This window comes from Berghia stephanieae, chromosome 8 (assembly GCF_034508935.2).
Source record: "Berghia stephanieae isolate SIO BIC M18660-M18661 chromosome 8, UCSD_Bste_1.3, whole genome shotgun sequence".
Taxonomy (NCBI): Eukaryota; Metazoa; Mollusca; class Gastropoda; order Nudibranchia; family Aeolidiidae; genus Berghia; species Berghia stephanieae.
Window position 1 is genome coordinate 13,265,603 of NC_088367.1, and position 20,000 is coordinate 13,285,602.

A 20,000-nucleotide genomic window follows, 5' to 3' on the forward strand; every position below is an offset into this window, starting at 1 on the left:
TACGCGGGTCTGACATCCGAACATCCTTATGGGCCCAGTTTAACATTGTTGTAATGGACAATATTTTGCGTCATTTTTTTTTTCGATTTTCATTACAACAATGAGCCCATAATGGATTGGGTTATCCGACCTGTAAATAAGTGCACGTCGGTACAGAGGAAAGCCGAAACGTTAATAGTCATTCTTATACGACGTGCACATATTATTATTTACAGATTTGATAACAGAACGCAATCATGGGCTTGATTTCACATTGTTGTAAATGGACAATATTTTGGGTTGGTTTGGGAGTATTTCCATTACAATGAGCCCATAACAATTTGGGCTACCAGACCCGCAAATAAATACACGTCGGTCTTATTTTATTTTTTATTTATTGAAGCTTTACATATCTTTATATTCGCTTGTACTTGGATTTAAGCTTCAATTAGCATATTATTTTGATTACGTAATTTATGTGAAGACAATCGTGCTTGGACTGTGAAAGGATTGCGTTGCTATGCCATGCTAATTAGTTTGTTTTTGTGAATCACCATCCCCATACATTTCTTTTTGTTTCTTGGGTACCGACGTGTAGTGTAATATTTATGGGAGATGCTAACCCAAACTTACTTCGCCGTTTCAAAATTCCAAATTTTATGATAGATTCTCACTATTCAAGTCAAAGAACAATGAAAAGACCGTCCATTCCCATCAATTAATATTGTTACCAGGGTGCCGACATATTATATTTGGAAGATACCAGCCGGAACTTACTTCTTCGTGTCCATGATTTATTCTCATTCTCACGATTCGAGTCAAAGAACAACGGAAAAACCCATCATTCTCATCAATTAGTATTGTTGTTATGGATATACTTGCTGGTAGTCACTTCGTCTTCTCAATGTTTTAAGATTTTCTGAGTGATTCTCACGATTCATGTCATAAAATTATATTGGAAAGACCCGGGATGACAAATCGCTAGTTTTGATTCAAAGCTATTGTCTATCAACAAAACAACTAATGAGAATATATAGTGTTGAACATCCCGATGGATTGGCTTCAATGATTTCCACTAGCAAATCGACGAAATCAAAATCAAACGCCATGCGTCGGATTCTTGGCCCAAAGTTGTGTTTGTTGCTGGCCATATCTGCTATTCTGTCGTACAGTCTTCGACAACAGTGGAAGGCCATTAAAACGAACCCAAACGCTGTTGAAACTGAAACACGTGACATGAATTCACGTGACCAACAGATGTTAGAAGCGGAAGAAGACGCGTTTGAAGTGGAACCAGTCAGCGATGAAAACAACGACGGGGTTGAGGTTGGCGATAATGAAAACGGAAACTATGTCGATTCAGCAACAGGAAGTACAAGTACCGTCGACGTCAGATCAGATACAAGTTATACGTTTGATGAAAGTAAACAAAGAGATGGTAACCATGATAATGATAATAAAATGGATTCAATGACGGAAAGTACAAATACTATCGATATCTCAAGATATATGTTTGAAGAAATTAATAAGAACAATGATAACGATAATGAAGAAGATGAGATAAAAAATAATGGTGTGATGGGTTTTGATGCAAATATGAATTCTTATATAGACGATGAACCGATGAGTGCAGGAGATTTTGATGGGAAAAGTTCAAATTGGAATAATGACGTTTTACCCAATAAAAACAACGAAGAACTCAAAACCAGTGGCAACATGGATAATTCTGATGTAAAATGGACTTTTAGAGATGCAACTCTGTCGTTAATCAACAAAAAAGATGGCGATGAAGATTCTGCTGGGTATTCGTCCCGTTTGACAGCTCAGTTCGGCGTTATGCAGTTTTCAGAAACCAATGATGCCGACGAAGAAAACGAGGCAAATGAAGAAAATGTCAAAGATGAAGAAAGTTTTGAAAATTCTGATTTGGAGTTGTCCTTTGCTGAAAATGGAGCTTATCAATCATTTTCCAATAAAATGAACGAGTTAAGACCAACAGAATTGCAGGATGAAAGTGTTACAGATGTGACGGTTACTGTTTCCGATTCGCAGGCGCAAACTGTTTTAACAGAAGAGCAGCCAACAGAGGAACATTTTCAGAGCTACAACGAAGACGTGGGTAAGACATCACACATGCAGGATAATACATTTAAAGATGAATCAAGGGCTGTTGTAGAATATGGTTCGGAGATAACAGGGCAAGAAAGTGAGAATGACAATTTTGACCAATTGATGGGAAATAACGAAAATCAGCCATTTCTGAATTCAGCTGGGGATGTAGCAGACAGGAATGTCCATGGAATAAATGTACTGGATGACCCTCTTCATGGTCAATGGGAAGAACCAGGTGGTCATGACTCACATGAAAGTGTTGACCTTATTGTAAATCAGAGCGTAAATTCCAGTTCTGAATATAACGATGACATCATGAACAGCGTTTCAGAAATAATAAAAAACGACACCGTTTCACTGTCAGATATAATTTCAACAGAAAGAAGCCTGGAAAGAAACTCTAACAATCGTGATGATATGAGAGACGTTACAAATAGTGACACTTACTTAGATTTGAAAGACAACGGTACCGATCCTCTTTCAGACACCAACAGCAATACTTATAGTCGGACTTCATTTGTGGGCGTCCATGATTCTAGAGACTTAGATAGTAGTAATAACGATGCTGTTTTCTTAGAGAAATTACAAAAAGATGTCAACGTGCAATTTGATACGATGATTCAAAATGAACTTACCACTGAAGACGAACCAGGTCCGTACAATAAAGAAAGTGTTATGCAACATCATCCTGAATTCAGTGACGAAGAACAAAATAAAATGGTGCAAAACAATTTTAACCGAAATATCGGTTCAGCGAGTTCACAACAATCAAATACGATCTTAAATCATGACCTAAACAATTTCGTAGGCAATCAAAACAACGATGTTAGTTTCGGTGGATCCAACTCAGAACAGGATGTCCAGTCAAGCGTCGATAATAAAGGATATCCGGTTCTTGAGTCGCCTAGTTTTGACGATTTTAGAGGATTCAATATAAAATATGTCAACACCAACAACCAAAATCAGATGGTTCATGAAATGAACAACAACAAATATCCTTACTTCGACACGCCACAAATGCTTCCAGAAATTCTAGGAAACAAAATTTCACAACCGGATATTGTCTCGGAAATAACTGACGTAAAGGATGTTGAACATGGTGATATGACTCTATTGTCTAATGACCCGATAAATAGATTAAAATTTGGAAACGGTGATAGTACTGTGCCAAATCTTCGTGAACAAGAAAATAGCCAATTATTGGCAACACACGAGCAAGCTGGGGCGAGCAACAGCCAACGGGCTATGGAAAATGAACCAAACATTTACCAACGGGAGCACGAAGCACAGGCTGCATTGACTTTTAAGGGAGAAGATACGTTATCATACATATCAAATCAAGATGCACATGAAAAGGTCACGAATTATGAACAACTTGCCAACTCTGGTAACTCAATATCAAAGCCACCCGGGTATTTGAGGAGAACATTACTGGGCATCATTTCCGATTTATGGGGCGGGTACAGTGACGATAACGAAGGTGCGGGTGATGGGGAGGTGGAAAGAAGTCCTTATCCGTACAGGTTATTTCTTGGGGACGACGACGTCAACGATGAAAAGGATATTGGACTCAATCGGGATGCAGATACAGGAGGGTATGAAGGAGGAAACTACGATTCTATCTATGACTCTGATAGTAATTTCGTTATAGACCATTTCGATTATCAGGAAAATGGCGGCGGTCAGAACGCCTACGGAAATAGAGAATACGGTTATGAGAATAATAATAATATTGACAATACCAATATTGACAACGGGATCGATATGTTTAAAAACGATAACAGTTTTTATAAGGACCAAACTGATATGATCAACAATATCAACAATAACCTAAATGACAACGACAACTTCAACAGCAATAACAACAATATAGTCAACAACAATGACGATGGTAACATCAACAACATCATCGATGACTATAATTATTATGACAACAACAAGATAAACAATGGATATAACGACAATAAAAATAGCAACCCCTACAACTACATCAACAGCGACGGTATCGCGGGCATCAGAGAAAAATATCTCGCTGTCGAAACCGGCGTCCGTAGACAGACAACGACCCCAAACAACAATGGCGGCTCATATGACAACCCACGACCTTTGACCGAAGACGAGTACAACGCTTTGCGTACTCAACCATATCGTCAGGATCCGCTTACCACAGACGCATTATTATCTATAAATAATCAAAACAGCATCCATGAAAATTCAAACATCTATATCGAAACTCAGCGAGAAGATACATCAGAAACGTGGAATCAGAATTCAATCTATGACATATTACAACCCACTCAAAACCATTTCCAAGACCGCGATTATTACACAGAGGAAAAAGAACAACTTTTCGAAAATCCGACTCATGAACTAGAATCCATTGAATCTCAAAAACATGAAGAAAATGGAATCATCAAGACTTTACTTCGAGGAAGAGAAGACTCAATGGGTCAAGGCTACGACTACATGGATGGTCTGAAATACGGTCTTGATTCCTTTCAAAGGGACAATGAAGAAAACGGAAATCTACACCAGCCGAGGGATGAAAAATTGGGCCAAGAAAGGGAGAAAACTTTAAAATCTGATGCCTACTCATTTAATGACCTTTTGACCAATCATGGCGAAGCAGACGTCGTTTCAGAGACATCAACAACAGATTTGACAAGTAGCTCAGAGGATCTAAGGGTGGTAAATGAGCCAGGACTATCTCATTGTCCCGTAAATCTTGAGTTATCTCCCGTGCCACATCCTGTTACAGCACTGGTTATCTTCCCCGGAGCTTTGGCTGACTGGCTGAACAATGCGATAGAGCAGCTAAGTGGTAAGTTTTCTTACTACAAGAAAACCATTAACTTGATCTTTTATATAGCTCAATATCCACTCAACGTGCTCGAAGCGCTTTACAAGGGGTCCCTAGCCAACGGCAACACTATGCTCGGCGCATAGTTGAGTCCTTGGAAAAGGCTCTTTACTCACATTCAGGTGTAAAATGAGTACCTGACAATTAATAGCGTTGTATCTGTCAGAAAAAAATATTGTAATATCGCCAAAAAGGCGTCATGTCCAGTCCGACATGTCAAATGTTGCTGTTGACCAGGGACCCCTTGTATAGAGCTTTGAGCACGTTTAGTGGATATTGCGCTATATAAAAGCTAAAAAAAAAAAGCTCAACATAGCACTGCGCATGGGTCTCTATCTTATCAACTTAGGAAATCTATCGTTTGGTTTATGAGATTTCACTAATTATATTTGAGAAATCACTTTTCAAAATGTTGTTATAGAGGTACATATTTTATAAGATAAAAAAATAACCAATAAACCTGTTTGTGACCCCTCGTCTCAAAACGGCATCATGTCGGGATGGACAAGATGCTAAAAAGTCAAATTATAGTTAAACTTGTCAAAAATATGAAACGTTGGTATTTAGCACATTAAAATATGATATTCCTTCTCCTCTATAAAGCAAACAAACTCAACTTAAGCATACAATTTCTGGCTACAAATTCCAGTTTCAGCATCTTAATCATCCCGACTTAATACCGTTTTGAGATGAAGGGTCACATTTTGATGAAACGTTCACAATGATGTGTTGCAAAGAATAGGCCCCCCAAGATTAAGATTACCCGCCGTGAAATCACTGACTTCACGGTTCGATAATTCAGACTAAAAAATCGCTGAGAAAGCTTTAACTGGTGCATCGCTGTGAATTTATCTCAAAATAAGATTATTGGTTATATTTTTCTTTTATAAAAGTATGTAAATAATAACATTTTAATTTTAAAAGTGATATCTCATTAACCAAAGGATGTATGTGCTCAGTTGACAACAGAGACGCATGTGCAATGCTTAAATTAAAAAAAAAAAGAGCTTTATATAGCGCAATATCTACTAAATGTGCTCAAAGCGCTTTACAAGGGGTCCCTGGTCAACAGCAACATTTAACATGTAGGACGGGACATGCCGCCTGTTAGGCAATATTACAATTTTTCGGACAAAGACAACGCTGTTAACGGCCAGGTACTCATTTTACGCCTGTGTACGGTGAGAGAATGTGAGCAAAGAGCCTTTTCCAAGCGCGAGGCTCGAACCCAGGACCTTCCGATCCGAAAGCGAGTGTCATACCACTCGACCACAAAGCCGCACAATGCTATGTTGACGTTCTCTCTGTAAGGGTATGTATCAAGTATTCAATGTCAAACATGTCACGGATGACTATTTTTGGTAACCCCCCCCCCCCCCCCTAGTAAACTTGCAACTGCAAGTCACCAACAAGACTGGTGTCCTATGTACGGCTATGTGGTCTAGTGGTATAGCACTTTCTTGCTTTCGGATCGGAAGGTCCTGGGTTTGGCGCATAGTTGAATCCTTGGAAAAGGTTCTTTACTCACATTCTCTCACTGTACTCAGGTGTAAAATGAATACCTGGTCTTTAACAGCGATGTCTATGTCGGAAAAAAAATTGTAATATTGCCTAACAGGCGTCATGTTCCGTTCTACATGTTACGTGTTGCTGTCGGTCAGGGACCCTTTGTAAAGCGCTTTGAACACGTTTAGTGAATTTTGCGCTATATAAAAGCTCAAGCTCAAGTCCTAAAATGACAACGTAAAATGTCTACTGTGTCATTACCCAGAAAATTACGAAATTTTCCAATAGGATTCAATAGTCTGATGTCACGTCCGCCCAGCAACCAGCAGCTTGAACAAGAAAAAATCAGAGTGGTCAAGGCATTGCATTGTGACCCGGAAGGGTCCCGGGTTCGAGCCCCGCTTCAGGCACTTTCGTTTTTTTCCTTGGGCAAGATTACTAACCCCCAATTTGCTGACTTGGACAACATGGGTGATTCTTGTTGACATCAGACATCTTGTTTGAAGGATTACATATATTCCTTCGTGGAATGCCTAGGCGACGGTATCTTATGATGTCGTGGCGGAAGGGCAAAATTATTATACCATATGTGACCCATCGTCTCAAAACGGTATTATGTCGGAACGGACCAGATGCTTAAAAGTCGAATTCAATGTTAAAACTGGTCAAAAATATAAATTGTTGGCATTAGCACCCTAAAACATGGTATTCATTCTCCTCAATAAAACATACAAACTCAACACAAGTCTGATATTTCTGGCTATAATTTCAATTTTCAACATCTTAATCAACCCGACTTAATACCGTTTTGAGGCGAAGGGTCACATATCATGTGATATCATGTAAAGGGTGATTTAGCCCATCTGTCCTTTGTATACCCAGTGTATTAACCCTCTCCTTACCAACTATAGGAAAATCGTCACATTCGTTACGATACAACCAACATTTTTCTTATTCAATTTTCTCTTGTACTTCATAAAATTTAAAGAAAATGAACAGCGTGTTGTAGTTGTAGAGCATGTTTTGCTCAATAAATTATGCACCGCAAGAACGTACTGCTATTGTGTTTGATTGATAAAAAATATATTTTTGTGTCAGTTGGGTGTGAAGTTTTGGGGAATATCCTGAAAATGGCTGGTAAGGAGAGGGTGAATGCAGTTGTGCGGTTATGTGGTCTTGTGGTATCACACTCGCTTTCGAATCGGAAGGTCCTGGGTTCGAGCCTCGCTTGGCGCATAGTTGAGTCCTTGGAAAAGACTCTTTACTCACATTCTCTCACCGTACTCAGGTGTAAAATGAGTACCTGGCCGTCAACAGCGCTGTCTCTGTCCGAAAAAATTGTAACATCGCCTAGCAGGTGTCATATCACGTCCTAAATGTTAAATGTTGTTTGGCCAGGGACCCCTTGTAAAGCGCTTTGAGCACATTCAGTGGATTTTACGCTATAAAAAAGCTCAATTTTTAATAATTTAGATTTATTCCTAGATAAATCGGAATTGATTATTTCTTTATCAAGCAATATTTTGAATATATCCACAGAAGAATCATTTTTCGATTCATACGTTCTAAAGTTCTAAAGTTTCATAATTTAATTCATTCTAATTTTTGTTTAAATCAGGAGAGCCTAGTGACTCATTGTACAGTGTGATGGCGGGGCTAAAAAATGGCGACACCTCAGCTTTCTTCCAAATGCCTAAACGGTGTGTCATCCATACACATTCAGCCCAGAGCACAGGTTGGTATAGATAGTATGCGCTTGGCTAAGAAGCTCACAACAATGCCATCCGGAAGTATAACGGACCAACATACAAAACTATAGATAGAATGCGCTTGGCCAAGGAGTTCACAACATTGCCATCCGGAAGTATAACCGATCAACACACACACTCTGTGTAACCATGAACTTTTATAGTCTGGTTTATACAGTTTAGTGAGAACAACTCACAAACGCGGATGGCAAAAACAATAACAAAGGCCTGAGTAAAGCCATCTGCATACTATCTATACAGTTTAGTGAGAACTACTCATAAACGAGGATGGCAACAAACAATAACAAAGACCTGATTGACGTCACCTTCGTTCTATCTATATATAGAACGAAGGTCACAAAGGCCTTTGTTATTGTTTTTGGCAATCCATGTTTGTGAATAATTCTCACTTACCTGTATTGACCAGTCTATACACGTTCAAGGTTACACATAGTTTTGTGTGTTGGTCCGTTATATTTCCAGATGGCAATGTTGTGAGTTTCTTAGCCAAGCGCACAACACCGAAAAACAATTTTATCTTACTCTCTCTCTCTCTCTCTCTCTCTCTCTCTCTCTCTCTCTCTCTCTCTCTATCTCTTTCTCTCTCACTCTCTCTTTCTCTCTTTCGGGAGTCCCGACAGCTCATTTGGTAGAGAACTCGCTTCACAAGCAAAGGGACCGAGATTGGTCCCGGTTGAAGTCGAGATTGTATTTCTGCCCCCCCCCCCCCCCCCCCCCCCCATTGACATGCATATGTCGTCATCTCTTCACTTCTGCATTTATTTATTAACGGTCACGTTTTCTTTATTCAAAACCCCATTTGCAAGGAATAAATTATAGCAACGTATAAAATCATATATTATTGGAACTTTAAAAGCTTTTTTATCATATATTTCAAAGCACTGTTTATGAAACGTTTCAAAGCTTGATGTAATAAACATTAAAATATTTAAAGTAAACAAAACAAGGTCCTTATATAAAAATAAATCCTTATGATGTTAAAAAAATATAGTCAACCGTTTTCCAGAAGCAATGATATACGGAGTTAGATAAATCAGATTTTCACTTGATCCACAACTAACCCCTCCCCCCGCCACCCCCTACGGCCCCCAAAAAAAAATCCACCCCCCCCCCAAAATAAAAAAAACAAAAAAAAAAAAAACAAAAAAAAAAAAAAAAAAACAAAAAACAAAAAAAAAAAAAACAAAAAAAAAAACAAAAAAAAAAAAAAACAAAAAACAAACCTCACACCCCCCCCCCCCAAAAAAAAAACAACAACAAAACCCCCCAAAAAACAAAAAAAAAAAAAACAAAAACAAAAAAAAAACAAACAAAAAAAAATACCCCAAACTAAAAACAACAACAATAACAAACAAACAAAACACAACAACAAACCAAACCTGTTTAATTTGGCCAAAAAAACCCGATTGCTTTAAAGAGATAAATTTGCCAGCTGGTAACATTAAACATGCGCCCCCCCCCCCCCCCCCCCCCCCCCCCCCCCATGTGGTCTTGTGATATGTCACAAGCCTTCGGATCGGAAGGACCAGGGTTCGAGTCCCGCTTTGACCGGCTTATAGTTGAGTCCTTGGAATAGGCTCTTTAATTACATTCTCTCGCCGTACTCAGATGTAAACTGAGTACCTGGTCGTTATCAACAGTGTCTCGGTTGTGAAAAGAATTTGTAATATTATCGTTTAACAGGAGTCATGTGTCGACCTACATGTTAAGTGTGCTGCTATGTGGTCTTGCGGTATGGCACTTGCTTTAGGATCTGAAGGTCCGGGGTTCGAGCCTCGTTCGGCGCATAGTTGAGTCCTTGGAAAAAGGTTCTTTACCCACATATTCTTACCGTACTCAGGTGTTAAATGAATACCTGGCCGATAACAGCGTTGCCTCTGTCCGAAAAAAATTGTAATATCGCCTAACAGGCGTCATGTCCCGTCCTACATGTTAAGTGTTGCTGTTGGCCAGAGGGACCCCTTGTAAATCGCTTAGAGAACGTTTAGTAGAAATTTCGCTCTACATACACACACACACACACACACACACACACACACACACACACACATATATATATATATATATATATATATATATATATATATTTATATTTATATACATAAAGAACATATTCACTGTTGCTGTTGGTCATGGACTCCTTGTAAAGCGTGAGGTCCCAGATTTGAGAGTTTCTATTAAGATTAGGGTCATTTTAATCGATCGCTTCTTGAAGGACGACTTTTCTTTCCAAAATTTTAAACACACGATTTCTCAATTTACCGCAGTATCGTCATTATATTTATATTCCTTTTCCCTGTTACAGAGTTTGACAGGGCCATCATTATTATCAACAATCCAGTGGCGGTTGAGAGAAAACATTTACGATTTCTGCCATTTGCTTTCGGTAAGTTCGGATGGTCTCTGGTCAATGACGTCCATATGAAATAGAATTCAACAGTCGTGATGTCGCTTCCCTGGTAATTACGCATAGTGACTTAGTAACTGGTTCTAAACCATCGGAACAATGGCGGACGCCCTGATGAAATACTTCTCCGACGAGCATAACAGTGTATCCAGAGGAGAAAAACATTATAAATCTAATCATGTTTTGGCTTTTGTACATTCTGATAACATGACATGTGAACAAGTTCTAGCCAGCATGAAGAATACAAAATTCCGATTTTCTTTGTTTAGAACCAAGCTGCTCGTTGCTGGGCGGACGTGACATCAGACTATTAAATCCTATTATAAAACGAATGACGTTGACGTCACTCGGCTCTTTGTTAAAGAATAAATCGATCGATCAATTTATTAGATAGATAGCTGATAAATTTTTAGATAAATTTATTCAATGGCAAATTCATGAATGAAATAATTAATAAATATTGACTGATTGGTTGAATAAATGAGTGAAAGATACCTATAGATAGTATGCAGATGGCGTCACTCAGGCCTTTGTTATTGTTTTTGCCATCCGCGTTTGTGAGTTGTTCTCACTAAACTGTATTAACCAGACTATAAAAGTTCATGGTTACACAGAGTTTGTGTGTTGGTCCGTTATACTTCCGGATGGCAATGTTGTGAACTCCTTGGCCAAGCGCATTCTATCTATAGATAGTATGCAAATGACGTCACTCAGGCCTTTGTTATTGTTTTTGCCATCCGCGTTTGTGAGTTGTTCTCACTAAACTGTATTAACCTGACTATAAACGTTCATGGTTACACAGAGTTTGTGTGTTGGTCCTTTATACTTCCGGATGGCAATGTTGTGAACTCCTTGGCCAAGCGCATTCTATCAATAAGGAAAGATATAAATGCAACATAATTGACGTCATTCAGCTCTTTGTTATTTTTCTTCAGACAGCCATTTCCGTGATTACTTCTCACTAAATTATATCAATCAGGCAATAAACTTTCAAGGTTGCACAATGTTTTATGTGTTGACACGTTATATCCGACTGGCAGATGTTGTGTTTGTGTTTTACCAAAAGGCATATCGTCAATAGGAAAACAGCGAAATTAAGACATCTGTTTATCAACTAATCTCTCATTCTACAACACAATTGGTCGAATTGTGAATTCATATGAGTGATGAACCATCCATTTACCGACCACTTGGAATCTTTCCGTCTAACTGATCACACGCATTTTTGGTCTCTCTCTCGCATTGGTGACGAGAATTATAATACTAATACTACCCAGCTATTGTAGGAATCTTTACTTCTTTTTGCAATTTTTTATTACGTTAATGATGTGTTTAATTCTTGAGTGTATTTCAGTGGATTATTGTGTATCGTGTTTTAAATAATTCGTTACATTGATTTAATTTTGTATAATCACTGTGTCTGGAGATTAAGAGTAAGTTGCCTCATTTAACACCCTGCCTTTTCCATGATTATACAAGCATCGCCGTTTCTTATCTTTATTACGTTTTTATATATATATATAATTGATAGCTATTCAGTAGCCGCTATATGATATTGTTGTTATGATTTTGATGAGTTCTATTTAGTTATTTATATGTTTTAGGTGTTTTTGCTCATGGATTGTTTAGTTGTAGGAACATGGCTGCTAGATAATAGATTTTAGCATACTTGGGGACCAATACGATGAGGGCGCGGTTGGACATTATTGCACAACCCGGCATCATCAGTGTTCCTCAGTCCCCTGTTGTAGGGGGTTCAAAGGAACTGATTACGTCTTAGACGTGATTTCCACACGTCTTTTTCTGGTAGGGATGTTCCTGAATCCACGGGAAATGACATAAGTTACGTCAGGACAGAACATCAGAGGTTCACATTAGTCTTGTTTCAATAATTTGTCACATCAAACTATGGGCATAATCATAATATGAGGGGTGTGGCCATATCGGGGACTAAGGGTGTGGTTTAGTTTTGGAGCGGTCTGATTCGAGGGATATAGACGGAATGACTACACCCAAACACAGCGAATGTTATGAGGCTTGATCTAATCAGTCAGATGCATAGCCCTACTATAACTCTTTTAGTACGCCATGGTCAGATGTCACGGGTTTGAAGAAGAATTATCCATATAATTAATATTCATTAGCAACGTGCATCCTTAGTGGCTTAGTGGTATCTGGTACTTAGCACCCCCCCCCCCCCACATAGACACATAGATAACACAGGACGGTAGTCTGTGGATAGACACTCAGTAAGTGTAGAGGAATATAGCCACGCCCCTGGGGGACAGTCGCAAGGCTCAACTATGTAAACTATCGGTAACCTACGTTGGAGACGTGAAAATTAGGGGCTCCTTCTATTCTATATGGGCGTGTTCAATGTCAAGTCAGTAAAAGTGGCATTTGTGTATTGATGGTGTGTGATTAACTAAAATACACGCCTTTTCTGCCCACTGTATCTTACCTTATAGTTGAAATTACTCAAAAATTAATCATAAATTACTCACTGAATAGAAACCTTCGAAACCCGTGCCTAATTTACTATACGTTTGATGTTTATATCATAATTTTATTATGATAGATGGGATAGATGCCAGGACATCATTGAGTACTATAAGTAGAATTTAGATAGAGGCATTTGCTTCCATGGCCAGTGTTGCGGTAAGTCGCGTCTGGAGGGTAACAGTCGTGACGTCACTTCCCTCGTATAGAATACGTATAGTAACCTACTGATCATGTTTTTTACTTTTATACATTCGGATCACATGTGAAGTTCTAGCCAGAATAAAGAATAAAAATAGTGCCAATTTTCTTTGCTGGGCGGACGTGACTTCAGACTATTGAATCCGATTGACACCCCCTCCCTTTACTTTGAGTAGATGAGACGATGAGACGTTTCGATATTACTAAGAGTCGGAATAACATGACATTTCGCGGTTATAGCTTTTAGATCTCGCAAAGCCATCCAAACGCTGTGGTGGAGTAGCTCTTTGATGTCATCGCTTCCATCGCTCGTTGGGTATTGCAACTACCCTCTGGTGGTGCGGAAGGTGGTACATATTTTGCATAACAATAACGTAATCCCGGGACGGGAGGTAGCGTCTTTGCTTCGGCCGGCCAGTTAAAGAGCATGTGATTAGTCGAACACGTTGATATGCTTGACTCACAATTCTACAGGAATGGACAGTGTCGGTTGATCAAAGAATATAACATTGTTGTTTACCAACCATTTTTCCACTCTGAAGTTCCTATCTCTCTATTATAATAAAATTGATACTACGAATGACAAAATCGACCAACATATTAGGGAGTTACAAGTTATTCATAATAAGAATAGGTACTTTCAAAAGTTTACAATAATCCTTATCTAAGTCACTTTTCATCATCAAAGTCGAACCTTTTTCCCGATTTTTATCAAACAAAGTACAAAGTTAATAATTTTCACCCGCGGATAATATGGGATCCATATCTACATGTTTTAATTTTTTGAATCAAAGCTGGAAACATCCTGCGAAACTGGAAATCCTGTCATTTTCTTCACAACGATTAGGTTTTACTGATTGAGAACAGTCTTGACTACTCCGCCCATGGATATTTGGTGGTTGTCGCTATTGGCGGGTTGAATTTTAGAGTTAAAGCGGCCTTGGCTATTGTTGTGACTGCGCGGGATCATTATGGCGCGGAGTTGCTTGATTGATGTTGAATAATGTAATGTTTATACAAGAGGCGATATGGCTAACCTGAGAGTACTTCGGTGTATTTATTTCAATTGCACTGCAGTATAATAGATTACACCCTTTGATGCTATTTATTTTTGGAACCATAATTCTTAGGCAATAATAATTATGGTTTTTGGTTGTTATTATGTACCGTTGGCTTCGGGGGAAGAATGGCGATTTTTTAATCGTTATCTATATTTTTAATGGGGCATATCTTCTGACATCTATGGCTAGCAGCCAGCGACATCTATACGAAGGCCTTGCTAGCAGCTCTATCGTCGCATGAGGTTCTCACATGTTTTGGCTTAAGTTCGTTTTGGAACGGGGTAATTCGGTTACTATCGGCTCTTTATGATTATGCTGAGGAACATAGAATGGATGAGTTATGGGCCTTGTTATCCAGTTATTATTCTCTTTACCGACATGTGAGAAACTATGATGGAGGCTATGTGAGCTAGACCTGTAACGATTATCTACTCATAACCAATTATCCTGTAATGTGAGTCACTTACTTTAGCCTAGTATGGGGATGATTCTTCCTGGTTTGAGTTCCAGTTGGTGACATTCACGAAGATTTTCTTTGTACTTGTTCGATTGTATTTAGGTGGGTTTTGTTGATTCGGGCTTGATTGATGCATATTCTAGTATTTATGCCTAATCAAGGCAGGATTAGCGGGTGTTTTAACTCACTCAATGCTAGAATTTTTTGCTACTTTTCAAAATTGGATATATTAAAAATGAGCATATACATAGACATTTTTGTTCAACCACCATTAACATGTAAAACTAAAAACATTAGCTTTGATACTACGCCTATAATTTGTCGCATAAAATACGTAATAAATAGGCATGGGGCAAAAGTAACCCTGTTAAACTACGGATATAGTCAGTTTTAGGGTTGAGCGAGTTAATGGCCTTAGGGATGGATCCAGAGGCCTTATGAGTTATAAACTGTCGCCTCTATGTTATGGAGGTTCTGATCCCAGCCCGAGGACTTGCTTGTTGTCTACGTGCCATCATCGCTGCTACGTGCTAATGTTTGACTTATATAATTAGCTTGTGGTGTTACTGGAATGATTATTATAGTCCGACTCCCATGTAATTTTGACGTCATTTAAGACAATTGCGTCGACTGGTGTTTTGTTGTTAGGAGTGGCCAGGGAACATAAATACTACCCTGTTGGTTGAACTGTTGTATAAAATCAACGATTTGTTCACTTTTGGTGGTATGACCATGGCCTTCACTTTTGACTGAAATATTTGGTAGAGTCAGGCTATTTTACGGAAGCTACAGTTTAGGTGTTTCTGTAGGGTGCATGCATGTGTAACTCGGGATATTAATTACTCTCTTCGTACAACAGACCTTACTCTATTGCCACAAAGGGTGGTATGCATTAAGCATAATGGATTCGTTCATTTGGACTAATAATGTAGCGGATATTTCATTATATTTTACGATTCATTTAGTTAGTCTTGAAGCGATAATATTTTGTGGGTTTTCATCGTTTTACATCGCGTGCTACTATATGACTTTGAAGTCTCATATGAATTCACAATTCGACCAATTGTGTTGTAGAATGGATAGATAAACGATACTTACCAAAGTTGAAGTTTGTCTGTTATTCTACAACACTGGTCGATTGTGAATTCATTTGCCCTCCCTTACCATAATTATCATAATATACCCTCCCCTCTAGTTCTGGTGATAGATTTATATTATCTTCATACAATCCATGAGCAGTTTATGTTAGAGTTGGGTAGTATCTGGGCTCATATAGTAGCCCGCTCAAAATTTAAAGTGTGATCGGTAAATGGATGGTTCATCACTCAAATGAATTCACAATCGACCAGTGTTGTAGAATAACAGACAAACTTCAACTTTGGTAAGTATCGTTTATCTATCCAATCAACACAACTGTTGGATAAGTAAACAATATAAAACGTTTATCAGCTAATCTCTCAATCAACACAACTGTTGGATAAGTAAAGAATATAAAACGTTTATCAGCTAATCTCTCAATCAACACAACTGTTGGATAAGTAAACAATATAAAACGTTTATCAACTAATCTCTCAATCAATAACTTATGCGTTGTATAAAATTTTAAAAGAATTCTTTAAAAAACATCTTAAACGTTTCTTTTTAATATTTAATACGGTAAAATAACATTGCTTATATTATTATTATTATTATTATTATTATTATTATTATTATTATTATTATTATTATTATTATTATTATTATTATTATTCAATCAATTCACCAGAGTGGAGGAGATACTACCTATGGGACAATACGATGACTTCTTGGCTATCCAGTGACATTCCGCTTCTCGTCGTCACAGCAGATGACCTCATCGCTGACCCGGAAACACATCTGAGAAAAGTAAACATCCGAGATACATCTCGTGCTTTACTTGTCAGATCTTTACTCTTTCCTTCTTTTCTTCCTCCTCTTTTTGTCGTCGTCGTCGTAATCATCATCATCATCATCATCATCATCATCATCATCATCATCATCATCATCATCATCATCATCGTCATTATTATTATTATTATTATTATTATTTATTATTATTATTATTATTATTATTATTATTATTATTATTATTATTATTATTATTATTATTATTATTATTATTATTATTATAGTAGTAGTAGTAGTAGTAGTAGTGATAGTAGTAATGGTAATATTAGTTGCTGTCATAGTAGCAATAGTAGTAGTAGTAGAAATAATGAAAGTCAGAAAGAAAGAAAGAAAGGAGAGAGAGAGAGAGAGAGAGAGAGAGAGAGAGAGAGAGAGAGAGAGAGAGAGAGAGAGAGAGAGAGAGAGAGAGAGAGAGAGAGAGAGAGAGAGAGAGAGAGAGAGAGAGAGAGAGAGAGAGAGAGAGAGAGAGAGAGAGAATATCATTTATTTATTTTGTTTTGAACTCTATCTATCATAATAGATTGAACTCTATCTCTTTCCAATTTCATTTCAATTGTCCTTGATCCTTAGATAGAAAAGGTAAATTCACCCAAATCTCTCTCTTTTTTTTTTTGATTCGTTTGTCCAGATTGCCTTCTTCTTAGACATCGACAAGGAGAGAGTTGACAGGTCAATGACATGCGCACTCTTACAGAAACCTCCTATCCTTATCGATGACGTCACCAAGATGGCCGGCGTATACAGCAGCGACCGGCAGCGACTGAGTCGAAGCATCGATGAGGTCATTGAAGTTGCCTCTAAAAAAGCCCCCGATATTCTGCACAGGCTTTTCCAGTACAAAACGATTTTATATATTTGAATACCACTTTGAGTTTGTCTACTTTTAAACAATTTGCGCTTTAAAATGATAACAGTATGGATGACCTTTGACCTGTGAATGATGAAGTAAAAACTTAACCTTGAGCTTTTACATAGCAATATCAACTGAATGTGCTCAAAGCGCTTTACAAGGGGTCTCTAGCCAACAGCAACACTTAACATGAGGAAGAGACATGACGCCTATGAGGTGATAGCACCATTTTTTTTGGACAGAGACAAAACTGTTAACGGCCAGGTACTCATTTTACACTTGAGTACGGTGAGAGATTGTGCGATAAGAGGCCTTTTCCAAGGACTCAACTGTGAGTTTGTTCAGAAGGGCACTGGAACCCAGGACTTTCCGATCCGAAGGCGAGTGTCATACCACAAGGTCACAGAGCCGCATGTCCATATCCAACATGGGTCAATTCTATAATAATGTCTTAATAGGCTTCAACAGTCGTAACGTCACTTCCTTCGTAATGACGCATGGTAACTTAGTAACTGGCTCTAAACTATCGGAACAATGGCGGGCGCCCTTAGGAAATATTTCTCCGACGAGCATAAAAGAGTATCCAGAAGAGAAAAACATTATAAATATGATCATGTTTTGACTTTTACACATTCTGATCACAAGACATATGAAAAGTTCTAGCCGGCATGAAGAGTAAAAAGTACCGATTTTCTTTGTTTAGAACCACGATGGCCGCCGTTGCTGGGCGACGTGACATCAGACTATTGAATCCAATTGAAGACAACAGACAAAGTTTACTAAAAGTGACGAAAACCAAAATCTCACATTTAGGTCACTGTTACCTGAGACAAAAATATAGTTACGCGAAGCTTCTAAAGTAGCAATAGGGTTTTACAGACGTTGTGTTTCTATGTCAGGTCGTGTTAAGTCGGTAAACATTCTCTCGCTCAGAATATTTATAGATAGAATGAAATTGACGTCACTCGGGTCTTTGTTATTATTTGTTGCCATTCACGTTTATGAGTAATTCTCACTTAACTGTATCATCCAGACTATAAAAGTTCATGGTCACACAGAGTTTTGTATGTTGGTCCGTTATACTTCCGGATGGCAATGTTGTGAGCTTCTTAGTCAAGTGCATACTATCTATAGATAGTGTGCGGTTGGCGAGAAGCTCACAGTATTGCCATCCGAAGTATAACGGACCGACACACAAAAAACCCTATTTGTAATCTTGATCGTTAATAGTCTGGTTAATGGAGATTAGTGAGAACTACTCATAAACGGGGATGGCAAAAAACAATAACAGAGACATGAGTGACGTCATCTTCATTCTATCTATATATAATACAATTGAAATTTGGGACTGGTTTTCGCAGCTTTTAATAATAGTTGAGTGATTCTTCTCACTAAAATCTTTCAGACTAAACACTTTTTCTGTATTTGTACGATTCCTATAGCGGGCAGAAGCGTTGTGTATTTTATTTAAACACATACCATCATTACTGCCATTTTATTAAAGAAAACAGTATCTACTATTTGGTTAACATTGCATATACTGTGTTTTTAAAAACATCGGCAGAATACTCCAATGCCATGTTTACCGACTTGACACGGAATATCCACATACGGAAGGAGCCCCTAAGTTTCATGTCTCCCTATTATCATTTTATCCTCGGCTGTTACTTTAACTCTCTCCTTACCAGCCATTTTCAGGATTTTCCCCAAAACTTCACACCCAACTAACACAAAAATGTATTTTTTTTATTACTCAAACACAGTAGCAGTAAGTTCTTGCAAGAAATACTTTCTTCAGCAAAACATGCTCTACAACACACTGTTCATTTTCTTTAAATTTTATGATGTACAGTATAAATTTGAATAAGAAAAATGTTGGTTGTATCGTAACGAATGTGACGATTTTCCTGTAGTTGGTAAGGGGAGGGTTAAACTATTTGGTTCACCCAGACTAAATAATTAATGTCGCTCGAGGAAATAGACCGTGCCCATTACAACAATGAGCCCAAAACAATTTGGGTTATCAGACCTTCTAAAAAGATATACGGGGTTAAAATTACATAGTTCCAGCAAAATCCATGGACTTAAGAATTAGGACTTAAAGTAAATTGAGCTTTATATAGCGCAATATCCATTAAATGTGCTCAAAGCGCTTTACAAGGAGTCCTTGGTCAACAGCAACATTTAACATGTAGGACGGGACATGTCGCCTGTTAGTCGATATTACAGTTTTTCGGACAAAGACAACGCTGTTAGCGGCCAGGTATTCATTTTACACCTGAGTGCGGTGAGAGAATGTGAGTAAACAGTCTTCTCCAAGGACTCAACTATGCGCCGAGCGAGGCTCGAACCCAGGACCTTCCGATCCGAAAG

The 20,000-nt window shown here is 38.2% G+C and overlaps 1 protein-coding gene across 1 annotated transcript; it reads left to right on the plus strand.

The window, feature by feature from the left end:
• Positions 1-242: 242 nt before the first annotated feature.
• On the plus strand, positions 243-17,637 carry LOC144978196 (uncharacterized). The gene is made up of 5 exons (XM_078923942.1): positions 243-4,912; positions 8,076-8,192; positions 10,532-10,612; positions 16,617-16,735; positions 17,406-17,637. Exons 1-5 carry the CDS (start codon positions 1,003-1,005, stop codon positions 17,634-17,636), a joined length of 4,458 nt encoding a protein of 1,485 aa, XP_078780068.1. The 5' UTR covers positions 243-1,002; the 3' UTR covers position 17,637.
• Positions 17,638-20,000: the final 2,363 nt, after the last annotated feature.

Bases quoted from the DNA above. Each gene is read 5' to 3' on its own strand.
- LOC144978196 (XM_078923942.1), top strand. From the start codon at position 1,003: ATGAGAATATATAGTGTTGAACATCCCGATGGATTGGCTTCAATGATT. The intron at 8,193-10,531 runs GTTGGTATAGAT...TCCCTGTTACAG, and splicing joins ACATTCAGCCCAGAGCACAG to AGTTTGACAGGGCCATCATT. The intron at 16,736-17,405 runs GTAAACATCCGA...TCGTTTGTCCAG, and splicing joins CGGAAACACATCTGAGAAAA to ATTGCCTTCTTCTTAGACAT.